The sequence below is a fragment of the Equus caballus genome, chromosome 29, assembly GCF_041296265.1.
Source record: "Equus caballus isolate H_3958 breed thoroughbred chromosome 29, TB-T2T, whole genome shotgun sequence".
Taxonomy (NCBI): domain Eukaryota; kingdom Metazoa; phylum Chordata; class Mammalia; order Perissodactyla; family Equidae; genus Equus; species Equus caballus.
Window position 1 is genome coordinate 31,003,103 of NC_091712.1, and position 24,907 is coordinate 31,028,009.

The 24,907-nt window shown below is 39.6% G+C and overlaps 1 protein-coding gene across 1 annotated transcript in view; it reads left to right on the forward strand.

Moving 5' to 3' along the window:
* Window positions 1-20,115, forward strand: part of ITGA8 (integrin subunit alpha 8) — a 165,594-nt gene extending 145,479 nt beyond the window's left edge. Inside the window, exons 27-30 of the mRNA XM_001916359.5 lie at window positions 2,138-2,251; window positions 6,336-6,437; window positions 14,541-14,663; window positions 16,367-20,115. Coding sequence (XP_001916394.1) covers window positions 2,138-2,251; window positions 6,336-6,437; window positions 14,541-14,663; window positions 16,367-16,453 — 426 coding nt within the window. The 3' untranslated portion in view covers window positions 16,454-20,115. The remainder of the gene's footprint in view (window positions 1-2,137; window positions 2,252-6,335; window positions 6,438-14,540; window positions 14,664-16,366) is intronic.
* Window positions 20,116-24,907: the final 4,792 nt, after the last annotated feature.

Sequence of the window (24,907 nt, forward strand, 5' to 3'; positions counted from 1 at the left end):
TCAATGCTCCTTCCCTCAGGAGTCCATCCTCAGCCCCGTTCTCTTCCCTTTCATTGATTTTGCTCTTCCGGGGAAATTGCTTGCATGGTCAGAACTCCAGTCACATCTACGTGCCTCCTGCCATCTCAGCCCTCCCTTACTGCACTGTAGACTTGAAGGGCTCATGTATATGTTCATCTGGATCTCTGATAACACCCCAGTCCCAACATGTCCAACACTGTCTGTCTCCGTGACCCCCAAAATGTGCTTCTTCTCTAGAATTCCCAATCTCAGTAACGTCAGTACCCATCCACCCAGGTCCCCAAGCCAAAAGAGCTCCCTCTGCCCCTCCCCCTCCTTGGTCTTCACCTCCAACTGGTCACCAAGTATCTATCTACCTTCTAAACTTCCCTAAAATTCATCCTCCTCTCTCCATTCCCACTGCCTCATCATTTCTCACCTGGACTTTTGCAAAAGGCCCTTATCATCATCCTTGCCTCCCACTCTCCTCTTTTCATTCTTTCTTCACATACGACCTGTCCCCTAAAATACAGACGTGATCATATTCCTTGCTTGAAAAGCTTCATGGGCGCCCCAGGACCTTCTGAATAAGATCTAAACTGCTTGGCACAAATAGAAAGATTCTTTACCAGCTGGGCTTTCTCCCTCCCCCTCTTAGTCTCATCTGCAAGTAATACATTTCTAGGATATTCAGAAATTAAAAATCATCGTGCATTTCCATCTGTCCACCTCACCCCCAATTACCCTTTTCTCCTCTTTCCTGAACACGCCCTGGTCTTGTACAGCAAAACCATGTCTCCATCATCCCATCCTTCTAGGTAACTCTTGCCCACCCTTCAAGATTTATTCTAAGCCTCACCTTCTCCAAGATCCTCCAACAGAGCTAACTGGGATCACCATCTCCAGGGAGTTTATAAGAAGTACCTCCTTTTGCCTCCAGGTGGTGGGATTGGCGACACACAGCCTGTCAATAATGGAGCATAGGTAAACATGAGAGTCCTCACAGGTGACACAAACTGCACAACTTTGAGAATTCCTGCTCCTGCTGGAGGCACAAAACCCCAGACACCTCAGTGCCCAACTCTAGCAGAACACGACCAGCCGTCCACCTGTATCTGGAAACATCATGTAGAAATCTGGCCTTACTGGAATTTATCAGATACACATTACTGATTGCTTTGATTTGGGAGAATCCTGAGGTTCTCAAAGAAGGTTTTCATGGTACTGTGTTCCTTGCGTTACTCTGTGGTTTATCAATTTCATTAAATTGAAATGCCTCAGTCAACAACTTCACATAATATGCAATAAACTGGTTTTTATTAGGCATCTACAGGCTGGTGCTCAGTGCTTGAGACATGAAAAGTGAATAAAGCAGAGCCCACAAGGTAAATTCAAATGAGCAAGGGAGTACAATTCAAAAGTATTATCCTATACATGGGCACACAAAAAATGGATGTGAGGTGTCCATTTATTTCCATACTTGGGATCCAATCAGAAAATACTATTCAATAGATAGAATGTCATCATAGTGCCTACTTTCCAGAAACAGGCATCTCATGTATTAAAGATTACCCATTATAAGTTGGGCAACCCCAGAAACTAGTTTAAAAACAGCTTCATGGATGGAACTCTCAGAAAATCCTGCTGTATAACCAGAAAGTAATTTAGCCGGAGAGAAGAATGTTACAGAACAAATGCTTGTCAATGGGTTAATAACATTGGATCTTTGAGATAATATAGCCCCAGGGACCTTCCTCTGAAGCCTTTTCAGGACTTGCTTGGTCCAGGGTCAGGTGTTGTGACTGTTACAAGACATGTCTCCCCAAGTTCTGAGAAAATGAAACAGAGCGAGCCAATCGCAGCTGCCGGAAGATTAAGTCCTTAGAGAAGAGTTGAAATTTTATGTTGTATTTTATGTTCCATTTTATCTCTGTATTACCACTGAAGTTGATACGTCATTACTACCAAACTGTTTTTTCTTGGTTGTCTCAATGTATTTGGTCTTTATTTAAATTAATAATTTAAGGAGTAGGCGATGACGTCTGAGGAAATAAAATATAAATAAACTGACTTCAGTGTTGATTTCTACCACAATTTAAAGACAGTAGTTTGCCACTGCTGCTGTTCTTTTTTGCAGAATTGTACAAATATCGAGTGCTTGCAAATCTCCTGCGCAGTGGGACGACTAGACGGAGGGGAAAGTGCCGTTGTGAAGGTCAGATCACGCTTATGGGCCAAGACATTTCTCCAGGTAATAAAACCACGCACACACGTACACGCCCTTCCAAGGGAACCTCGCCTCAAAACTTCAGTGGGAAGCTCCTTTTTTTCCTAATGATTTTTAAATTTTCAAAATTTTTCTATTTTTTATTTTTAAATTTTTTATATTTAATTTTTAAGCTTTAAAAATATTTTAAATTAAATTTTTTTAACTTTTAAATTTTTAAAAATTTTTTAATCAGAAAGTTCTGTGGAGTTAAGCCAAGATTAGCAGGTCATCTTTCCCATCAGGTGAAGACAATTTTTTTCCCCAGCTTTTCTGAGACATGATTGACATATAACATATGTAAGTTTAAGGTGCACCATGTGGTGATTAGACACATGCATGCATTGCAAAATGATCACCACAATAATGTTAGCAAATACCTCCATCCCCTCAGTTATTACTTTTTTTGTGTGGGTGCGGTGACAACTTTTAAGATCTACTCTCTTAACAACTTTTAAGTATCTAACGCACTATTGTTAACTATAATCGCCATGTACGTTAGATCCCCAGAATTCATTTATCCTACAGCTGAAAGTTTGCACCTTTTGACCAATATCTCCCCATTTCCCTCATCCTTGAGTCCCTGGCAACTACCATTCTATTCTCGATGAGTTTGGAATTTTTGGATTCCACATATAAGTGAGTTCATACAGTATTTGTCTTTCTCTGTCTGACTTATCTCACTTAGCATAATGCCCTCAAGATCCATCCATGTTGTCGGAAGTGGCAGGATTTCTTCCTTTTTTATGGTTGATTAATATTCCATTGGATGTACTTGTATGGGTGTGTATGTATATATGTATATATACACCATATTTTAGGTAAAGACAATTTAAATACCTCAAGTCCCTAAGACTTTCAGAGAGTAACTTAGATGCAAGCAAATCTCTTTAGCCCACTGCTATAGAATAATAGTTCCTCTGTCAATATTAGTTAGTGAAATGATGGTGAGTACAAGAACACAATTCAAGTCATATGCCCAGAAAAATAAAACTATAAATCAATTTAGAAGGGAAAAGGGAGATTGTCCTAGAAAGTTCCTCTTATCTGGTGATCTCACAGCCTGGGCTCCAGCCAGGATGGCATCTCAGTAAAGTTCCAGGTACGTGTAATGTGTAGATTCCTTGTTGCTTTGGCCCGTCTGTACCTTGGCATCCCCCACTGCCACAGATAATTCCATTGATTGTGTGCATTTTAAAACTTAAAATCTCTTTTATACTAAGCAGATGAATTTTTCCATTTGGAAAAAGCTATTTATTTAAATAAGACTACTGTGTTGTGACTTTGTTGTTTGAGAAGAATTCAGGAAAAGAAAACCTAAATTAAACTCCTACGAAGTCTGTACATTTATACTCTTATTTTAACTACTAAAAAAATTCATTTGGTTCATTTGCCATAAAAAATCAAATGGTAAAATCCTTTTGAGTCTAGCTAATAAGTATAGAATTTTGCATCTCTAAATGTTCATGTTTGCTGATCCAAAATACTTCTATAGTCTCACAAATCTTATTTAATTTTGCTTCTAAAATAAATAGGAGGAAAATTAGTTGTTTTTTAGAAGGTTACTGTGAAACCTTTTCTTTTTGCTTTTTTTTTTTTTTTTTGAACGTAAGGTAGAGTTTCCTCAACCTCCACACTGTTAATATTTCAGATCAGATAATTCTGCTGTGAGGGCTGTCCTGTGCATTACAGGATGTGTAGCAGCATCTCTGTCAGTGGTACTGGATGCCAGTAGCAACCGCCGCCAGCTGCGACAACCAAAAATGTCTTCAGACATTGCCAATGTCCCCTGGGTGCAAAACCACCCTCAATTTTGAACCACTAACCTAAGGAGAAGTGTAGTGCACAATTTATTTGATTTCTTTTTTTTAGTTAAACCATTACTCATTCATTCAACAAATATTTATGGAATGCCAACTATGAGGCAGGGACCACTTGCATTTCCATCATTTGCTCAAGGTCACTCTGCTCTTTGGCTGTTACTTCTTATCTAATTGTTGGGGAGAGGAGTTTTACTGAATTCCCAAATCCACGCAATCTAAATGATAACCATACATCCCTCCCATTTCTTTGGACATCACATCCTACTGAAATGAGGGAGGACAACTTTTCAATAAAGCAGGACTAAAATCATTATGACACCACAGTCAAGGGAAAAATGCTTGTTTTATACGGCATGTGTCAGGTCTAGGCATAGCATCTATTCCAGTAGAAGGCCTGTAGACTGAAAATTGCATCTTCATTTTCCTGTTAAAGAAGACTGAGTGAGTCTGGAAGATGTCAATAGCCATTGAGGGACTTTGCAAACAATAAGTAATTTAGTACGAATAGAGCCAGACCAGAACAAGCTGCAGAGACGTCTGAAGCCAAGTGCCACTGGCAAAGATACAAGATAGAGTGGCTCAAGTCACCGAGTGTTTACCCGCGGCCATAGCCCACATTTCTGTACATCCGCCGTTTCTGCTTATTCCAGTCTTGAAAGCTGACTGCCAGCGAGGAGTGCATTATTGCCAACTCTCTCTCTCAAAGAATATACTATGTATCGGAGGTCCTTAATAGTTTTGTCATGCAACTCAGAAGGAGGTAAACATTTTCTGCCTTCCTAATCCGGGCTAGAATGTTTACAATTCTTGGTTGACATGATTTGCTGTATTATGTTTGTTTCTGTCCTCTTGGTGAGCATACAAACTGGTCAGAAAAGGGTTTTATTTTGAGTAATCCTAAATGACGCCCTTTTCTGTGACTGTTGCTTGAAACAGCAACCTCCTTTACCCCTTAAAGTTTTACCAGGAATTGCTTAGGTCTGGTCATCTCTCAAGGCTTTCTTTCTGGTAAATGATCAGTATTTATACATGGGCTGCATAAGATGGATATGTGGTTAAGGATAACTATTGATAAGGAATTAACCTGCGGGAAGATGGGAGTAGGAGAGCTTGTGACGTTATCAGCCGCACTGAGTATTTAACTGATTCAAAAGCCTCGCTCTCCATGCCATTCGTTACCAAAATGTTATTTTTATTAGTACCGTGACCATAAGCAAATCATTGTGCTAAATTACCTAACAGAGGCAGCCGGTGGGCTGCAAACCACGGTTTAAATGATGCAGCCATCACAGAGGAATTAGGCATTTTCTGAGGATTAATAGCTCGCAGGGGCAGGTTGACAGTCCAAGAATATTGTCAAGGGATGTTAACTCCAGCTGCTTTCTCAATCCTAAACTGCCTACAGTGTGGCAGTGATTGCTATTACAGGAGTAGATCGCTCTATGGAAGAGATCGTTTTTCTAACATAAGAATAATATAGTCATTATGAACAAGCGTGGCTGAAAGCATTCAACTTTGAACATGGAACCAGTAATTTGACTCTGTTCTTAATTGTTTTTCATGAAATAAATACTTACCTGTGTCATGCCTTTGACCTACAACCACAGGACTGGTGTATTTCTGATGCCCACTCAGCCTATCATAGTTTAATACCTCACATTTCCCATTCCTTGGTGCTCCAGCCCATCTTAGAAAAATGAAAAAAGAAAAAAAGCTTTTTCCTATTCTCTGAGAAGGGTAGAAGGAACCTTGGTTTTGGAGAATCAGTTAAAATAAAGAGCAGAGCCAGCTATGAGTTATATGATTGACAGGCTGGGTTCCTACCCCTGAGTTTCATCAGGCCCCAGACTGTCGATTTGCATCACTGAATTAAATAGCAGAGGCGAGAGCATGTCAGTAGTCCCTTATCATGAGCTGCAGCCCTCACTTAATATCACTACCTTCTCTTGCAACTTCCTGAACTTCCTAATCTAGTGAATGGCAGAGGGGGTCTGATTCCATAATCGAAAGAGCTAAACCTTTTATAAGGTGCTATCTAATGGGTAGATTGGGGGGTGGGGATGGAACAACCAAAACCTCTGACGTTTTCATTCATTGTCCATTCATGTGGTCTGTCCACCAGGATGGATGAAGCAGTCCCGTGCAGGCTGTGGAAAATATCAACACTGAAAACAATTGCGTAGCTGCCAGTATAATGTTTAAAAGCTTTACGTGGAATAAATTTGAATAAACATTTTTAATTTCAGAGGAAAAATGATCCCTATTCTCTTGCATCCCTGGTGTCCTTTGAAGTTAAGAAGATGCCTTATAGAGATCAGCCAGCAAAACTTCCAGAAGGAAGCATGGCAGTGAGTACCTTAAAAATATATAGGCACAAATAATTGCATGGAAATAATTATGTTTTAAATCACTGTTTGGCTTATGCTAGGTTTAATTGCTTCCTCTCCAGATCACTATTTTCTTATTTCAGTCTGGAAATTTCTTAGTTTCATTTGATCAAATTTTTAAACTTTTCCCCCAAAAATCACAGGACAGGACTAATACCATTTTTTAATCAAGCCATTGTGTTGGAAAGAAGTGCAGATAGCGACGATGGTTGTAAGGAAATTGTACTGATGGTTGAATTCTAAAGACAGTTCAATGAGCGACGTGAGGAGAGAGGATTCTCTTCCTTAGGGATGTTGCCACGGACCAGCCCCATGACCATGCACAGTCATCTTTCCTATATAGTATGAGCTTAATTTAAATGAAATGTTATTTTTAAAAAATTGAGGGGTCTGGCCAGTGGCGTAGCGGTTAAATTCACGCACTCAGCTTTGGTGGCCCAGAGTTTGCAGGTTCGGATCCTGGGTGTGGACCTATGCATTGCTTGTCAAGCCATGCTGTGGCAGGCATCCCACATCTAAATTAGAGGAAGATGGGCATGAATGTTAGCTCAGGGCCGGTCTTCCTCAGCAAAATGAGGAGGGTTGGTGGTGATGTTAGCTCAGGGCTAACCTTCCTCAAAAAGAAAAATTTGAAGCTTTACACATTAGCGACACATAAATATCTTCACAGTACAATTGCTGACATCATCAGCAACCTGACAAGGCCATGCAGAACGAAGTGGAGAATGGATGACAGGGGATGAGCAGGCATAGTCACCGAAATTCCACCTTTGCAGTGAAAGTGATTGCAGCAGCCAGGGCTGTAGCAAACAATATTAGATTTACACCTTCATTGCATAGTCATTCCATAGATATTTACAACCCCCGCTTGAACACTGGTCCCCAGGTCCTTGTTCATCAAAGTACAGTTTGCAGACCAGCAGTGTCGGCATCACCTAAGAAAATGCTAGACGTTCATTCAGAAAGAGGCCTCACTCCAGATGTGCTGAGTCAGAATCTTCGTTTAATCAAAATCCTCAGAGCATGATGTGCCCTGTAAGGTTTGAGAAGCACCACCTTGGATGATGTATTAGTTGATACTATGGTCACTTCTTATCAGCCGAGGTCTTGAAACATAATTGGAAATATTTACTCTTTGTAATCTAATCTGCTTTTAATAATTTAAATTAACCTGTTGATTAGTGATTTTCAGCCTTGAGTGTGCAAAGAATCATCACTCATGTGACTTTAAAGATAGATACGTGCTAAAACCTCACCCCAAGTAATCAAGATTGAGTATGTCTGGCGTGGGGCGCTGGCACTGTGCTACCAGTGATGATTCTGCAGTGAAACTAGGGTAGAGAACATCTAGCACAGGCAGGCAGCACAGAGGAAACCCCGCAGCTTTCAAGACAGATTCTCTTGGGCTTCATCCTGGCTCCACCCCGCTCTAACCAGGAAACCTGGGAGCTCGCGCTGCTTTGCTGAGGTTGTTCACCATATTCACCTGGAAGAATTGTTAAGAAGATTAATACAATTATGTATACAAAGCCCTAGCCTTGTACCTGGAACAAGGTAAATCTCAAACCTCAATAATAGTAACCCTCCCCAAACGTCTTACCTTCTCTGGCTAAATCGAGTGAGCCCAAGTTGAAAATGTCGATAGATTTGCAGTCAAAATATTTCAGTGAACTTTGGTGGCATTCGAAGGCAAGCACTGCCACATCTTTCTTCTTTTATCTCTCCTCTCTCTCATGAGATGTCTTCTGTCATTTGGATTTATGTTCCACTTAGAAAACAGAGGCTTTGGGTTTTTAATATTGAATGTTCCTCCAAAGAGGTTCAAAGGCTTGTGGCTCTCAGGGAGATAAATCTGGGCCCTTTTGTTTTCTGTGAGCATATGTTCCATAACAGAAACATATGTTACAGTTGATTCCATCAACCTTATTGCATCTTTCTATACTGGCCACAGGTGACAGCCTGCTGTTCTCAACTCAACTCAAAAGATCCGTGAAATACCAGATACATGCTTTCCCCATACCCAGCACCCTTGTTACTGCATTTTTTAAAAAGTCTTATTATCTCATGTAGATGATTTACCACACCATTTCTGGAAAGGTTATTGGAAAAACGTTTAGGGATGGACATGCTTTCAGGTCTGCCAATAATACCTGACTAACTGGAGAAGATCGTGCCAGTAGGAGATTAGCTAGGCACTACAGGGCAACGATTTTTCTGTGGCTTGGTTTGGAAGAACTCTACTTGGAGCTGGCAGACATTTTTTATAGACAGTTCTTCTCAAAGGTCTTGTCATTATCTTGAAAAGAGCCCAGCAGAAGGGAATTGCTTTAAGGCGGTAGAATCCATTGGAATAGGGAGTTTGAGAATCATCAGAGTTCGAATTTATACTCCGCCACTGGAGATAGTCACTCCGTTCCTTATTTTGTAGTGAGACTCAATATTTGCTTGTTTTCGTAGGTCCTTGTGTGGGGTGGTTTGTTTATTTGTCCTCTTTTCAACATGGTCATAATTCAACCATTTCTTGAGCCCTACCTAAGCTTTACCTATTGAAGACAATAGCAATCCTTATCTGCTGCTTGCATAGGGTCTGTGTTTGTAACAAAAGAACTCCTTTCGATGTGACTCTTGTCATGTTCAGAGGTGAGAGTAAGGTTGTATGATGCAAAGAGATGTGACTGAACACAGAATCATTACAGCGCAGCAGAAAAAAATTATTCAGTTATTTGAACACTTTTTTTACTTACCAATGAACTTTGGCATTTCTGGGTCATGCAACTAAAGCAGAATTCCTTCACTTACATCCGGAAGAGAATATTATTGTCTACTATAACTCAAAGGTAGTTATTATAAAATATTTTCTGAGAATCCTTATTTGAAAACTCATACATGCACTGGGAATCCATTTGATTTTCAGAATTGTTAGTAAAACATCACGACCTTAAAATGGAATTCTTATATTAAACAATTGTTTTGGGTTCAAACTTAATAGGGATTGCTTATCTCAGAGGGGCTATTTAAATGCTGTAAAAATGTGTGTTCAGCTGGTCCACTTTATGTTATTATTTGGTTCTAAATAGCACTGTAGGTAGAGTGTCTTGGTACATTTATTTGAAACATTCTTGTGACCCCACTGAAGTATGTTTACACAAGATTTTGTGATACATAAATACAGATGTCAACATTAATTACAAATACATTAGTTGCAAATACAAGGGAGCTTTTTCCTTCTACTTTGGTATTTTGTCAAAATATACAAAAACATATCATAAATGTCAATGATAAAATGTAGGCATATTAAAGATTTATTTATGGTCTTTCGACCCTAATAAAGAACAACAAGATTTATGACATGATGAAGGTAAGATTAAATGTTCTCCATTAAACATCACTTTAAGAAAATATGAACTGCTTACAATTTATGGATCCCACTTCCCCAAATTGCAGCTAATTATAAAATTTGAATTGTTGAAATTTTATACTGTTTCTTTAAATAGCTACAGGATCTTGATACGCAAAAATCAATTAAAATAGTTCGTTGATTAGTTGGCATGCAATTGAGTTTTTCTCCCTAAATTTTAAGTCCTTCAGTTACTCAACATTACCCTTCTTTCTCAAGGCAGTTGAAATATGTAATCACAAGCCTGTGTTCTTAAAGAAATCCTTTAGTCCAAAATATACCCCATCTTCTGCCTTGACCACCTTGTTGATGAATGGGTCTTATAAAGAAGGACTTGAGTAATTTGGCTTTGACACCATTGTATGTGATTATGTTCTAGAGCTGTGCAGTCCAATATGGTAGCTCCTTGCCACATGTGGATAGTGAGTGCCTGAAATGTGGCTAGTGTGACTGAAGAACTGAACTAGTCATTGTATTTCATTTTAACTCATTTCAATGTAAATAAAACTGTAGCCACATAAATACTTTTTCCATTAAACAGAGCTTGATTGTTTTGATAAGACTACATTCTACTTTAGCCATTGAAAAATCTAGCCATTGTTATCTGCTGCAAGGGTAAAATACACACTGGATTTTGGAGACTTAGTAAAAATAAAAAAAGAATGTAAACCATCTTATGAATAGTCTTATCTCAATTGCATGTTGAAATAATTTTCATATTTAGGGTTAAATAAAATATACTATTAAAATTAATGCCCCGTGTTTCTTTTTACTCCTTTTTAATTGATTACCGTAAAATTTTAAGTTACACATGTGACTTGCATTATATTTCTGTTGGACAGCATTGATATAGAGCAGGGTTAGAGAAGATTCCAGCTTGGAGCTGATGATAATACCTACAGAACTTCAGAGATCATAGAGTGTTTAATAAATCTTATTGAAATGAATGAAAATTTTTTACTATAAATCAGTATTTAGTCATTAGAAACTCTAAAAATGAAACCTATTTTCTATTATTTATTATCCAATGGATAATCTAAGCTTCTTGTGGGCTTGTCAAAATGAGCAGCAAGACAAATATAAATATTAGGAAGAACAAAGCTTTGGTATTTTTCAACATTTTATTTCTTGGCCAAGCTTTCCCAAAACCATTCTGCAATTTCCGCAGCACTAATACAGATTTAAATAAACTTTGGTCCCATAAAAGTGATCAATGAGTATTTTCCTTTTAAGCTTGCCTATACAGTTGAAGTTTCTAGTTTATTTATATACAGCATCAAGTATCAGGAAAAACTTTGCTTTACCTGTTTCCACTAGCAGATGAAATGCCCCATTGCCATTTACAGACATGAATACATCACATGACTCCCTGGTCAATGTGTTCTCAGAAAGACCTCTCTTTCCAAGACATATATCCCTCTTCCAATGAGGTATTACACTTGACTCTTTGTCCACCTCTTTCCAGCAACATCCATCTAGCTCCCCTGCACTGGAAATCTGAAGGCATGCTCAGGGCACTGTTGTTGGTTTTCTGTATTTCCTCTATCCTTACTACAGTGACTTCTTGACTATGCAGCGAAAAGCCTAGATGTTTAGGAAAACACCAAGGACGAAGGATGGTCCCTGCAGCTGCACCCATTTTAGATTGAGAAGATTGGGTACCCTCAGTGCCACATGGATGTCCTAAAGGCAGCAGGCAAAGATTGCAGAATGCAGGCACAGGAGGAAAGTCGCTCTGAGTTTGCCTTCCTTTAAAACTTTTTACGTCCCTTCCTCTTAGTTAACTACATAAGATGACTTATAGGAAACGTGTATGACGTGCATAATCCTAACACATTCAAGTACTCAGAGAAAGAGTATGAAGTGGTATCTTTTAAATGAACGTAATGTTACTGGAAGCAGACCGACAACAGTTTTGAATACGAAAATTTCAGAATTTGGGGGACTCAAAAGGACAGTCGTGATCATCTGCCCCTAGACTGTTGTGAGCTCTGCTGTCAGAATCTTTGGAAGCAAATGCAAATAAAAAGCCGGTAGATTTTGCAGCCCTATCTACAAAGCTGTTTTCTGCTTCAAGGGAACCTAATCAGCATATCCTGGTCAATTTAATGTTTTATTTGTACTTTTCCTTCACTGTTGCAAAAACCCCTTGAGATATCATCATTAGGTCTTTGTAAGTGACCTCCTCTGCTTGTTCTACAGATAGACCAGTTTTATAGACAATTCATCAAAACCTGCAATAGCCAAGTGGCAAAAGAACCCAGCAAAGTGCTCAGTGGGTATTCTCTCATTCCATTCCATTCCTTTTTAGTAAACTAATGATTTGAACACTCTAGGGCCCTTATTTCAACTTCTTTAGCTTTTTTTTTTTTAACTTACAAAACTAGAACGGTTTCCTATGTTTAACATGAAGCAGCTGGAAGTGACTTAAGAATTAATTAGATAAATCAGGAGAGGGATGATTGAGAAGCATCTGTTGCTTATCTTACCGTAAATTACCTGTCGGTAAATTGCGGCAATCTCTAACACGCGCACAAAATATAGACTGAAATTAATGTGGTTTCCTCAGTGGACTTAAGAGGTTAGGGAGAAGAAGCAGTTATAAGAAACCTCATAATTGTTCATGGCTCCAGATTTTCTCTTTCCTGGGTCATTGTAACTGGCCCGTGAATACATGATCACTGCTGTCCCTTGTAGTTCCAAAATTCTGAAATTCTCATTACCAAAACTGTGTCAGTCCGCTTCCGGTAACATCAGGATCATTTTATAATACCGCTTCATGTGCTTTCTCTGAACACCTTACGATGTGAGGATTGAGCCCTGATTTCATACATGTTATCAGATGTAATTCACTAAAGGAGAAGGATATAAAGAGAAGTGATGGGGAAGTTATCTAGACCGTGACTTGCTCATGTAGCTACATACACTCAAAGGATCATTTTAGAATAAATGACTTAGCCTGGGGAACCTGGGTGGCATTGTGATGGCTTTGGGTCCTTGCAATGCATTTCTTCAGTATACGTACCACACGTCCTGTCCTTAAACTGTGGCAAGCAGGGTGAGTGTAATCCCATTGTGGTCATGGAATGACACGCTTCCTACTGATATGTCCGATGGAATAGGGACAAAGCTGGCAAGGAAGGTTAACAGGCAGAGGAAGAAAGTATAGTGGTAACACTCGGCCTTTTTCTCATCAAGAGCATGAATGAAGTCCCTGGCACGGTTACCTATGTGGAATGCCTAGCAGTCTCACTATTGTGGATGCCATTAATTCTGGATATAAATGATATTCAAGACTGCAGAATCAAGTGAGTCAAGTCATCAGTATATCCGCTGCATAGGAGAAGTGGACCAAGAGGAAGGAGCGATAAAAACCCTGATGGGCTGACAAGAGTATAGGCAGGATGCTCAAATCTAGTCAAGAAGGCAGAAGCAAAGAATCGAGCATGGTCAGGGCCCGATACCAGGGTGCCGACTGTGAAAACACCCATATATTTCCAGCTGTGGAAAGTTCCAGAGCCTCCAACCTTCATCATGAGTTCGTCCTCTCCTGACTGGTGGATTAGAGAACGGTGGCCTAGGGTCCTTGAGCATGTGTCAGGACTGGACTGATGAGCCTTCCAACCAATGCAATTAAAATGAGGAATGCTTGGACCAGTTTAGCTGAGATAATGCTTACTTCTCTCAAAACCAGATAGTCCTACCTTGGTGAATAACATTTTGGATCCATGAATGTTTCTATTTCTCTTTTCTTGTCTCTCCTTGGTTTGGTTTGAGGGTCTACAGCTTCTTTGCTGTCTGGGTCTCCAGAGGCAAGGCCCTCAGCACATAGGCAATAGGAACACATCTTCTGCCCACTTAGGGCAGGGGTGGTTCATAGACACTGAGCATGCAGTCCTGCTGAGGAGGTCTCATTCTCCTCCAATTCCCTTGCAACAGTGGGCAATGAAGTGAGTTCCAGGAGCATCTGAAAATTGGATTTAGGGTCGAAGGCAGCATCAGGACAATTAGCTTTCACTTGGCTCCCTGCAGTTACTTCCATAAAACGCAAGATGGCTAGCCTCACACTCTGGGCTATCCTTCATTTATAGAGCACAGAACCTAGGGATAAAGAGGCGGTGATGCTCGTTAGTTGTATGAATCACTTAGCCCCTCTGGGACTCAGTTTTCTCATCTGTAAAATGGGGGGTTGGATTAGATGATTCCAACCTTCTTACACATCCAACAGTCTGAGGTTGTTCACAAGTTCACCTCTCAATGATGTCAGCTCAGTCCTGTAGAGAAACATGTGTCAGCCTTTTGGGACCAACTTGGCCTTTTGTAGGGTCTACTTTTAGCCATTGTTGCCATAAAAGGTCCTTCCCAATTTTAAGGTCATTCATTTCCACCTTGTTGGTTTCTGGTCCACCTCAATTCTAGTGGAGGGTTTCTGTGCTGTTATAAGTCAAACACCCACCAACTTCCAACTAGACTTTCCACCTGGGAATATGCTGCTTTTTAAGACTCCATGTCCAAGTGCTGTAACCCCCTCCAATCTCCCCTGGGATGACTTCAATTATTATATGGATCCTTTCAGAACTACCCCCCAGTGTTATATTGGTAATTACTGCTTTATTTCGCCAAATGGTTTTCAAAGTACAGCTCATTTGCTTTCTTTTCCGTTTCAGATTAAGACATCAGTTATTTGGGCAACCCCAAATGTTTCCTTCTCCATCCCGTTATGGGTAATAATACTAGCAATACTTCTTGGATTGTTGGTTCTGGCCATTTTGACCTTAGCTTTATGGAAGGTAAGTTTCTTTCTTTTCTTTTTCCTTTTGAGTGGAGAGGCCGCTGAGGAAATTTAGAAGGATATACCAAGGAATTTCAAAAGACAATGCTAGAGGCATGATTTAGGAATTTTTAACAGTCTAAAGGACATAAAGGGAAAATTATGTCTTGTTTGCTTTGGCAAACTCTATGTGCTTGTGTAGCTGACATTTAAGAAGACTGAGAGTGTTTAATGTTGCTTTCATCTTGGATTTTCTTGTAAACAAATATGTAAAGACTTAGATTTTATTAACTAAGACCTGTGATCTCTCCAGTATGGTTGGAGTGATAATGTTATTATGAAGACTTCTTTTTCTTGTTTAATTAACCAAGATCTTAAGCTTTTTATTGACCTGGTTCTATCATCAATTCTTTGAGAATTTTCTTTACAAACTCTACACAGACGCAATTACTACAGGTCAATTCTGATTTTTTCACTTGGACTATCAATTAGACCAAATAGATCATGCATGTTATAATATTCTTGGACTTGTTTTTTAGTCTTGCTAATTAGTCTGTCTTCATTAGGAAGCTTTAACTTACTTTTTGATGTGTTTTACTGAAGTTTGTTCTAAAATTCTAGAATAGGGGTTAATTTCTGGTCCCCAAACCAACATGACTGCCAAATTTCACAGAGCTTTCCATTCCGAAATAGAGACGATGTCACACTTATGTGACTATAAGAGTAATTAATCCAGTCACATCTTAGTTAACCACTATTGTTGTGGTTCTCGAAAATCATAGTGTATTTTTATTTTAAAACAATGCACAGCATGCTTAATAAACTGAGAAAACCTTGCCTTGTAAGTTAAATAATGGCTTTCCCGATCATTATCAGCTGTTTTGTGCCATCCTGAGCCCACATAGTCTACTGTGTATTCTACCTTTAGAGACTTGTGTTATTCTGTCATTTATAGTAACTTTATTTCCATAAGTGAGGCAATGATATGTGCCAATTGACAGATTATTGCACTAGGAAAGAAAGACGACTTGATAGTTCTAAGCCATCCAACTTAAGAAACAATAAATAAGAATTTAGGTTCCAGGATTCCAGGAAAAGATATATTCTCCTAAACCAAATACTACTTTGAAATTCAGAAGGATGGAGATTCTCTGATCACCTCTGCCCTGAGTTGCTGGTTGATCTTTGGAAAGTTACTAAGATGTTCTTGGATTGAAATGAATGACCAATCTAATTTTCCTCTATATACCGTATGTTCTATCAAGTGCAGAGGAATATGCAAGCATCCTCTCCTCACTTCTTCCTATAATCCATCCAGAGTGAGCCTCCAGTACACTTCAGGGGAGAATCTCCCTTCCCTGGTCAGCAGTTAACACTGCTGCTGGCTCCAGAAAACATGCAGAAAGGCAGAGAGGCACCCCTTGGGCCGTGTTGCTGTAATCCCAGGAAAATATGCAAGGTCCATAAGTGGTTTGTATAAAACAGAGACATTCTCCCACTACCGTGACATGGCAGGAGGAAGGAGCCAGACATTCTGCCCTATGCAATGAATTCCTCTCTGCAGGCAAAGAACACTCTGCCTTCACCTCCTAATTTGGAAAATTCGGCAGATTATATTCAGAGAGCTCCTTAGCAAATATATAAAGTGAAAATTCTTAGAAAGAGAGGTTTCGCAAATTCCCAGAATGACTTGATTTTATGGCCTGTTTTCCTTTTTCATAGTGTGGATTCTTTGACAGAGCAAGACCGCCCCAAGATGATATGAATGACAGAGAACAACTGACAAATGAGAAAACCCCTGATGCATGAAAGGGAAAACCAGTGACCCAAAAACTCAAACACTGGTACTATACAAAGACAAGGAGGAGCTTAAGGGTTAAATAAGGGTTTTCCTATACTTACCAGCATCCCAGGAAATGGAAGGGCCCCCCAAAATATCACCTCATCTCCGCCACACTTTGGAGAAGTTGCCATGGAGACCAGTGACCCTGGGAACTTGGGAAAGGAAACATCCTCCACACTGTAGAAACAATCGACGATCATGGAAGATTTCTTTTGCTCAAGTCATTCTGAATTTGGCATACACTTTGAAATGAGTATGAGAGCTGAGGTTTCTTTCCAGGTCAATCCAACTTAGATCGCAAAGACGAAATGTCTGAATTACAATAGAATTTAGAAGGTGAACTAGGACCGAACCTTCCAACACTACTGTATCCAGTGGAATATTTGACACCTCCCTATGAAAAAGAAACATTTCTATTGACGTTCTGGCTCAGGGAGACAAGCATATGTTGTTGGTACTGTGAAAGTACTTTTGAAACGACAAAGATAATCTTGTAAGTGAGGATAACAGTTTATTTATTTATTTTCCATTTCTCTAGGCTGACATTCTGGTCATCTAGAGGATTTGGAAATTAAGATTTGGTTAGCTGGTTTTCAAAATCACTCACTAACTTTCCTTCTAAGATAACCATTTTGTGCAGAATAGATCATTTAACAGTTTCTTCAGGACTTCAACAGTGTTAAGGCAAGGCAAATTGGTATTAGGAGACAGTTTCACTTAATACCTTGCTGCCTTCTACCTGAAATTACTTTTATTCACACTTTCCAGGGTCTCACATCTGCTTAATTTAGCTTTGCAAAAAGTTACATTTATATTTCCTTTTATTAAAAAAATCTTTCCATTGGCTTAATTAGCAATACACAAATTTTAAGGTACTCTTGACCCTGTGGGGTGTTTAAAAGTGATGATAAAATTTCTCAAGTTCATTAATAAAGAGGCAATTTAACAATATGGGTAAACATATCATTTTTAATATCTATAAGAAGCAACACCAATATTTAGCTTGGCTTTAAATACCTATTTTCTCTACTATACCTCAAACTTACATACACTGAGAAGACATGTTAAACATAAATAGGGAGGAAATACAAAATTATGCAGATGTGAGATGAACCTAGAAAACGGACTCCTAAGGATTTTATTTAGAATTGCCTTTTCCATCTTTACTATTCATTTTTACTGCTAACCTTTATAGTACATAACTTTGGAAAGTAATCTTGATTTAAGCTATTTTCCCTTCATCTTGAATTTAACCATCACAAAACTTGATATATAAAACTCTTGTAAATAATGCATAACCATGTGTAATACAATTATTTTTGAAGTAAAACTGACCAGCCAAGTTCATATAGTCTGCAAAGTTTTGTAATCTTTTTATGACAATGAAAAATTACTATGAAGAAATGCTGAGCAGATTTTATATTTATGTGCAATATTTTATAGACCTATGTATCTCAAGCATATGTACACTGGCATTAGTTATTTTTAATTAATATCCTGAATATTAAGTATGATAGAACAAGCAGACCAAAATCCTTAAGTTTACAAAGCAGTTGGAAAATTTGTATCCCAATTTCAACAATCACACTTTATTTGAAAGATGAGCCAAACTCACAGACACTAAATTTTCTGTCATGCCTTAACCTGGAGACCAGCCATTTGGCCACATCTGCAGAGCTTCACTGGAGACCAAATGAAAGGCATCTGGAAGGATACACGGGTGCGGTTCTAGTCTTCCTGCTTGTGAATTAAATCCTGTCACGGTAGCAGTTTCGAGTCTGTCAGAAACTGAAGTCTGGCTCCCAGGGTGTGTGGCTGACTGTGGGTGAGAGTTGCACGTGCCTCAAAGAGTTTGAGAGTCCCACACCAGCCTCTGGGGGTCTTAGGTGTCAGTCATCTAGGAAGGACTGGTATTACAAGGAGGTGGCATCCATATGATGTGCTTGGAGAAATGCCAGACAGGTCTCTCGGCTCCCCAAATGATGCCCTAACTCTTGTCATCGTGCCTGACTTTTGGCCAATCGAGATTACCTCCTCAGGACTTTTGGTCATAAAAGGTCCCTGAGAAAATGCACCTGATGCCTTTTAAGCTAACATTTGTGAAGGAACTTGAAACTTTTAGTGCTAGATAAATGTAGGCCCCTGTGAGCCAGGTTGTACAGACACCTGGAGGAAACTAGAGATGCCAGGAGCAAGACTGGGACCCAGAACAGAGCAAGGGATGAGGGCTTCAGTGGCAAACTACACCTTCCTCACAGCCTCAGCCAAAAGTGGTCCCCCTCTAGAGGGATGGGCACTGCTACCTGCAGGCTTTCACAGATGGTGGTCACACACGCAACGGCCCTCTCGGCCATTTCAGATGCGGAAGCAAATGGAGGAAGAGGAACAACTGAGGTCAGGCGAACCTCCAGTCATCAGTTCTTGAGTATCCGTCCACGTGGAGAATATTCTAACAATGCACTGAGTGGATCTGCTTTTCATAGCATTGCCAATCACTTTCATAATTCATCATATGCCAAGCTTCTCTTAGAGTCTGTGTATATTTTAGATATCCCTCTTGAAATTCTCACAGCTGGTTTTTAAGATGTGGAAAAATAGGCAAATCAAGTTTTATAAACTTGGAGATTTTTATAAGTAAACGACATGGACTAGTCGCCACTGAAATCCCACTCTGAACTCAACTCTTTTCTTATTTTATTTAAATACTTGTAGATATCTGTGAAGATTTTCATGTATCTATTTACCTTGTCACTAATAAAATTAAAGACACGATAACGTGTTTGTGGTTTGTTTCACAAGCATTGTAAAGCTTTCCCACAATGGCAGACATCAAAAGCTTCTGTCTTTACACCTTGATTCTTTATTATAAAAACGTTTAACATTGGAAGAAATTTGAAAGAGCTAAAATATGACACTCCTTCGGGAGGATGAAAATGTTCTCGACAGATTGTGGTTCATGTTTGTACAACTCCATGAATATACTAAAAAACATTGAATTGTACACTTTAAATGGGTGAGTTTTATGGTATGTGAATTAAATCTCAATAAACATGTTTAAAAGTTTAAGTCATTTCTAATACTTCTACCCTTATACAACTGGTTTATTTTCTCTATGTTGCCTTTCAAATTTTGTCCGCGTATAAATCTTAGCCTCTTTCTGAAGCCCTCCCATATGTCTTTGACCAACTCAAAGGTTCCTTGTGTATTCCGATGGTGTTTTGTGAATTACTACACGTTTCTCCTTTGTTTGCATGACTGTTTTCCAGCTTGGCTGACTTTTAATGAGAACAAGAATCACACCTTCACCTTTGTGTCTCCTACGCCTAGCACCAACACCTATTATACAGCTGGTGCTCACAAACATTTCCAGAATGAATGAATGAATATATAGGTGCACAGTACCAATTATGGGCAACATGGACTTTTGTGATCTGATTCCATTTCAAAGCTTCAGGGGACATGGACTTTACATCCTCCTACTTATAGTGTTCATGCGATGTTATCGTAATAGTTACCCAATGTTCTATTCAATTAGTGGACCACTGTTTGTTTAACTCTTTCCTTCTTATTGGGAACAATTGTTCACAGATTCATATTTGAGAATAATATTAAATTGAATATTTTCATAGATGAAGCTTCGTTTTGCTTATTTCAACGAAAGAACTTCACAAGAATGAGCTTGCCTTGTCAAAGCATATGAAGATTTTTGTCATTCTTGATAAGATTGTTTCTTAAGAGCACTCGATTAATTTACATCAACCTAAATATACCATTTCCTTCATAATTCTCAGTATTTTAAAATATTTCGGTAATTTTTTTCAAATATTACTTTATTCTAATTTGTATTTCACTAGAATTCAGAACATTTAATGTACACATTTAATTTTGACTTCTAATATTTATCAACTATTCAATATAGATCAATTTATTGGTCGTACTCCATAAGATAATGAAATACTTACCACTTCTCTGTCTGGCATTCATGAATCCCAATGAGAAGAACTTAGTGCCTAGAATGCTTTTCCTGTGGCCTACAGTAAGCAGTAGGATGAATCCTTCACTTCCTGTTGTATATTGCTCACACTTTGAAGCCTAGACATATATAAAGGCTTAGAGTGTTCCGGAGGTCCCTATGTATCCTAGATGAAAACATGCAAAACCAAATCTAAGATTCAATAATCTTGGTGCCAAAGATCAAAGCACCTTCCCAGTATGAACGACTCTGAGTAGAGCAAGACTTCCCCAAAGCACACACGGAGAGATCCATTCTGGGCCCCCCCACTGGTTACAGCCCGCACATGCTCCTAGTGAGGCAGAAAGAACCCTCACCATGTCCTTTGTGGTAGTAAAATGCTTTGTAGTTGGATGTGTGCAGTGAGAGCTCAGTCTTCTCAACAAATTCTATCGATATCTTGGTCACTTCCAGCCATTTTATATGTAGACACTAAACTATGTCAACACTTTCTAAACGTTGAGTCGAGATTTGGGTGCTTAGAAGGGGCAAAATGAGATAGGGATCACTCCTTGCAGAATTCTGTTCAAGGTAGAATTCCCTTACAAGTTGCACACTTCCTCTGTGAAATTTGCACTGTACTCACGGGTTATCCCTATAGAACACAGCATCCTGGTGCCCTCAGGAAGAGCTAAAACATGAAAACCCTTGGTTGATACCTATGAATGCAAAGACAGTACCTCCCTAGAGTCTAATATTTCTTTTCCCCAAATACAGCAGATTTTCTCCTTCAGAACTCTGATGACATTAAAAGGTTGATTTCTTTAGCATGAGAAGTTTAAACTTCATGAAGCTTTAGACTCATTTGGGAGTTGAGTAAAACCACAACCCCCCAGTGATGTTTAAGTCAACGGGGAGTTCAGGATGGCCAGCGTGCTTAAGGCACAACTCTGCCTGCCATGTTCAACTCTCCCCCACCCCACCCCCAAAATATCATCTGCCTGACACACTGCCTTTTGGAATTGTTTATGAGCAAGTTCTCTGTTATTTATGATTGTTGGCCAAAATCCACTTGGAAATGTAGCCTGATACTAGTGCTTCTTGACAATAAAAAGTCTTGGATTTAACTCCTATTGGCACCATGATATGACACAGTAGGAATGTTCTTAATAGCTCTGTGCTATTACCTGTTTTGATTGTGCACTGTGTTGTACAAAAAAATAAGTCATTAGCAAATTGCCCTGCTATCCAACCTTTACGTGGCTTTTTTTTTTTTAAGCAGTAACAGTGAACCGCCCTAGTTTTAAAATTTTAAATTTCAACTTTCACTCACTTAATTGACTGAAGGCTAAGAGCCTAGTTAATGATTTTTATTTTTATAAGAATGTTTACTTTTGAAAAACTCTATATTTCTCTGCTGAATTAGTTTCCTGGGGCTGCCGAAACAAAGTACCACAGACTGGATGGCTTCAAACAACAGAAGTTTATTGTCACACAGTTGTCAGGGTCGGAAGTCTGAAATCAAGGTGGCGGCAAGGGCATGCTCCCTCTGGAGGAGCTAGGCAAGGAGTGGTTTCCATGCCTCTCTTGTATCTTCTGGTAGAATCGGGCATTCCTTGTCCATTTTCCCCCTTTTATAAGGACACCAGGCATTTTGGATTAGGATTAGGGTCCACCCTAAGGACCTCATTTTAACTTGATCCCATCCGTAAAGACCCAATGTCCAAATCCAGTCACATTCTGAGATATTAGGGGATTAGGACTTCAACATAACTTTTTGGGAGGATACAATTCAACTCATAACATCCTCCTTCAAAGGTTTCTGTCATATAGGACAGTTTAACAAGAGACTCCAAGAATTACAAAGCACATATGGATCAAGGGTAGGCTGAAGGGTTTAAAGACAGTATCTTTGTATCAGTCTTTTGATGTCTGCTCACTCAGGTAGTATACTAGTGTTGCCGAGTACATAATAGATTTATAAATATTTATGTTTTCCCCTTACTTACTGCCTTCATGCACATATTAGAAGATCAAGACAATTGCATTTTTCATGTAATTTACTCATCTGCTCTGCTCTGAAATTTCCCGCCACCACCACCCACATCCTCATTCTCCACTTTTCTTTTCCCTTGAAATGATCATCTTATTCTCGTGGACAATGCGGATAAATGTGAGTTTTGCAATAGGAGAGAGTATATTCCTCATTGGTTGGAAACTGAAGAGTGCTGATCTCTGAGCTGGTGGGAAGCCAAAGGAAGTCCCTCTCTTTGGGCTGTAGGACTTGATTCCCAGCTCAGCTGTTCAACACAGGGAAGGCATTGCTTAATTCTGCGATGACCCAGAGCTGAGAACAACAGCTACCACTGTAGATGACGGAACCAAGAAAATCAAACAAAGATAATGAGCATTCACCGGGCACATGTTGTGTGTGGCAGCAGGCCACACACTTGGTGGTAGAAGGGAGTTTGCCAAAAAAAGACAGCTGGTCCCTCAGTGCCACAGACACTGTCCATGAACATCGGTCTGGTCTCACAGGATGGCCAATAGTCCAGAGTCAGAGCCCACTAAGAAATCTTCTCCCTTTCTTCTGCCCTTCCCACCATTTTCTTTCCCAGTCCTTGTAGGGGAATGTCCATCCATTTACTTGTGGCGATGGCTCCTGCTCCAGGTGGAAGGCATTGAGTATTTGGCCAGTGGCTTCTCTCCCCACACTCAGCTTTGGGAGTCTATCCAAGCCGACAAGCTCCAGGCATTGGCTGCACTGGCCATTATTTCATTACTGCGAGCAACAAGAGTAGTAGCCTCAAGCTTCTATAAGGAATAGTCGAGAGACCTGAGGTCGTTTAACCTGGAGAAGAGAATGTCTAGGGAAAAATATAGCTGACTGTGAGTATCTGAAGGACTGTTAGGAGAAGGAGGAAGTAGAGGTAGGAAGGAGTTGAGATGGAATAATGAAGGTAATAACAATTGAAGTGCTTTACGCCTTCACTCTGGGTCGAGTCCTCTGGTAAGTGCTTTGCACGCATTTTTCATTTAATCCTCACACCACCATATGTGACAGAGTCTAGGGTTAGCCCTATGTGACAGATGAATTGAGGTCTAGAGAGAGCAAGCACCTTGACAGTTTACCCCCTAGTTGGTGGCAGAACTGAGATTGAAACCCAGGTCTGCCTAACTCCAGAGGCCAGGACCATACAACCTGCCATTTCCAACAACTTGGGAGTACCGACAGCATTCCAGGCTGAAAGTAGAGAAGGAACCACTTAAGAAAATGGGGTTAAAATGGTTTTTCATGACCTTGATGGTTGCTTTTAAATTCTCCCAGAACTAGAGAATAAAAATAACCACGGTTTCTGGGTACAAAAGTACAAAGCTGACTCCATCACCGAGTTTACCGAGTTGGGAATTAGAACCACAGAACTTCTGTCCTCTTCTACTTTCCAAACTCTCATTAGATTCATGCACATGATGAGCCATTCTCAACATCTTTCCACACCTCAAAAGTTAGACACATGCTATTTTAATTTTCAGAATATATAGATAGAGAAACTCATTCTTTAGGTCATTTGCCAAGATCGAAGCTGATTCCCAAAACCATAGGGATTTCAGAGTTTGAGTAGTTTTCCTCACACCAAAAAGCTACTGCTTAGAAGCCTAAATGGCAGAATAAACTTGATTTGCCAGATCGAAAAATCTAGGCTTTCTCAGTTTCATTTCGGGAAACTGACTTCATATAACGTCCTGCCAAAGCCTCAAACAATTGCTTAGGAGGCTAATCTGATATTTTGTTTTCATCTTTTGGAAACCAGAGGTAATGAAGGATTAACCCCTGGAAAATAGAATTCCAGGTTAATCCTCTACCCAGGAGATCTGCTAACTGCATTAGCATCAATGTCTGTTTACACACAATTCAGGTTATGTGACATTGAAATGATACACATTATTTTTTAATCAAGATGTTAGCTGTACAATTATAAGAATGAATCTCTCCTAACTCATTTCCCTGTATGATAGAGAGGGGAAAAGAAGTAATATATATAATAATATAAGTAGTTTGAGAGCAAGACAAGCTTGAGGGGCCTGAATCCAGAGTCCACACTCAACCACTACACTATGCAGTTCCTTTGGAGGATGAAGGTGCAGGACAAGTAGAGGGAAGCCTGACATGCCCTGAAGTCTCACCCCCACTATAGCTTGTGTGGAGGGAGCAGCATCCCATTGATGGGGCCATGGCCAGAGGTTCCCAGTGGTAGGAGCGGCCCATGGTGACCTGGAAGAAGGAAAGAGCTTCCTCCCAACCGTCTACTCCCCTTACCCCACACTGAGTCATATGCCAGGTCTTGAGATAATTGTGGAATAATTCCCCTTGATACACACTATAGGAGGGTTCTCATGCAAAAAAAAGGGAAAAATACCTCTTGGGCTACAAGTCATGATTTAAGTACAATGAAGTAATATATATACA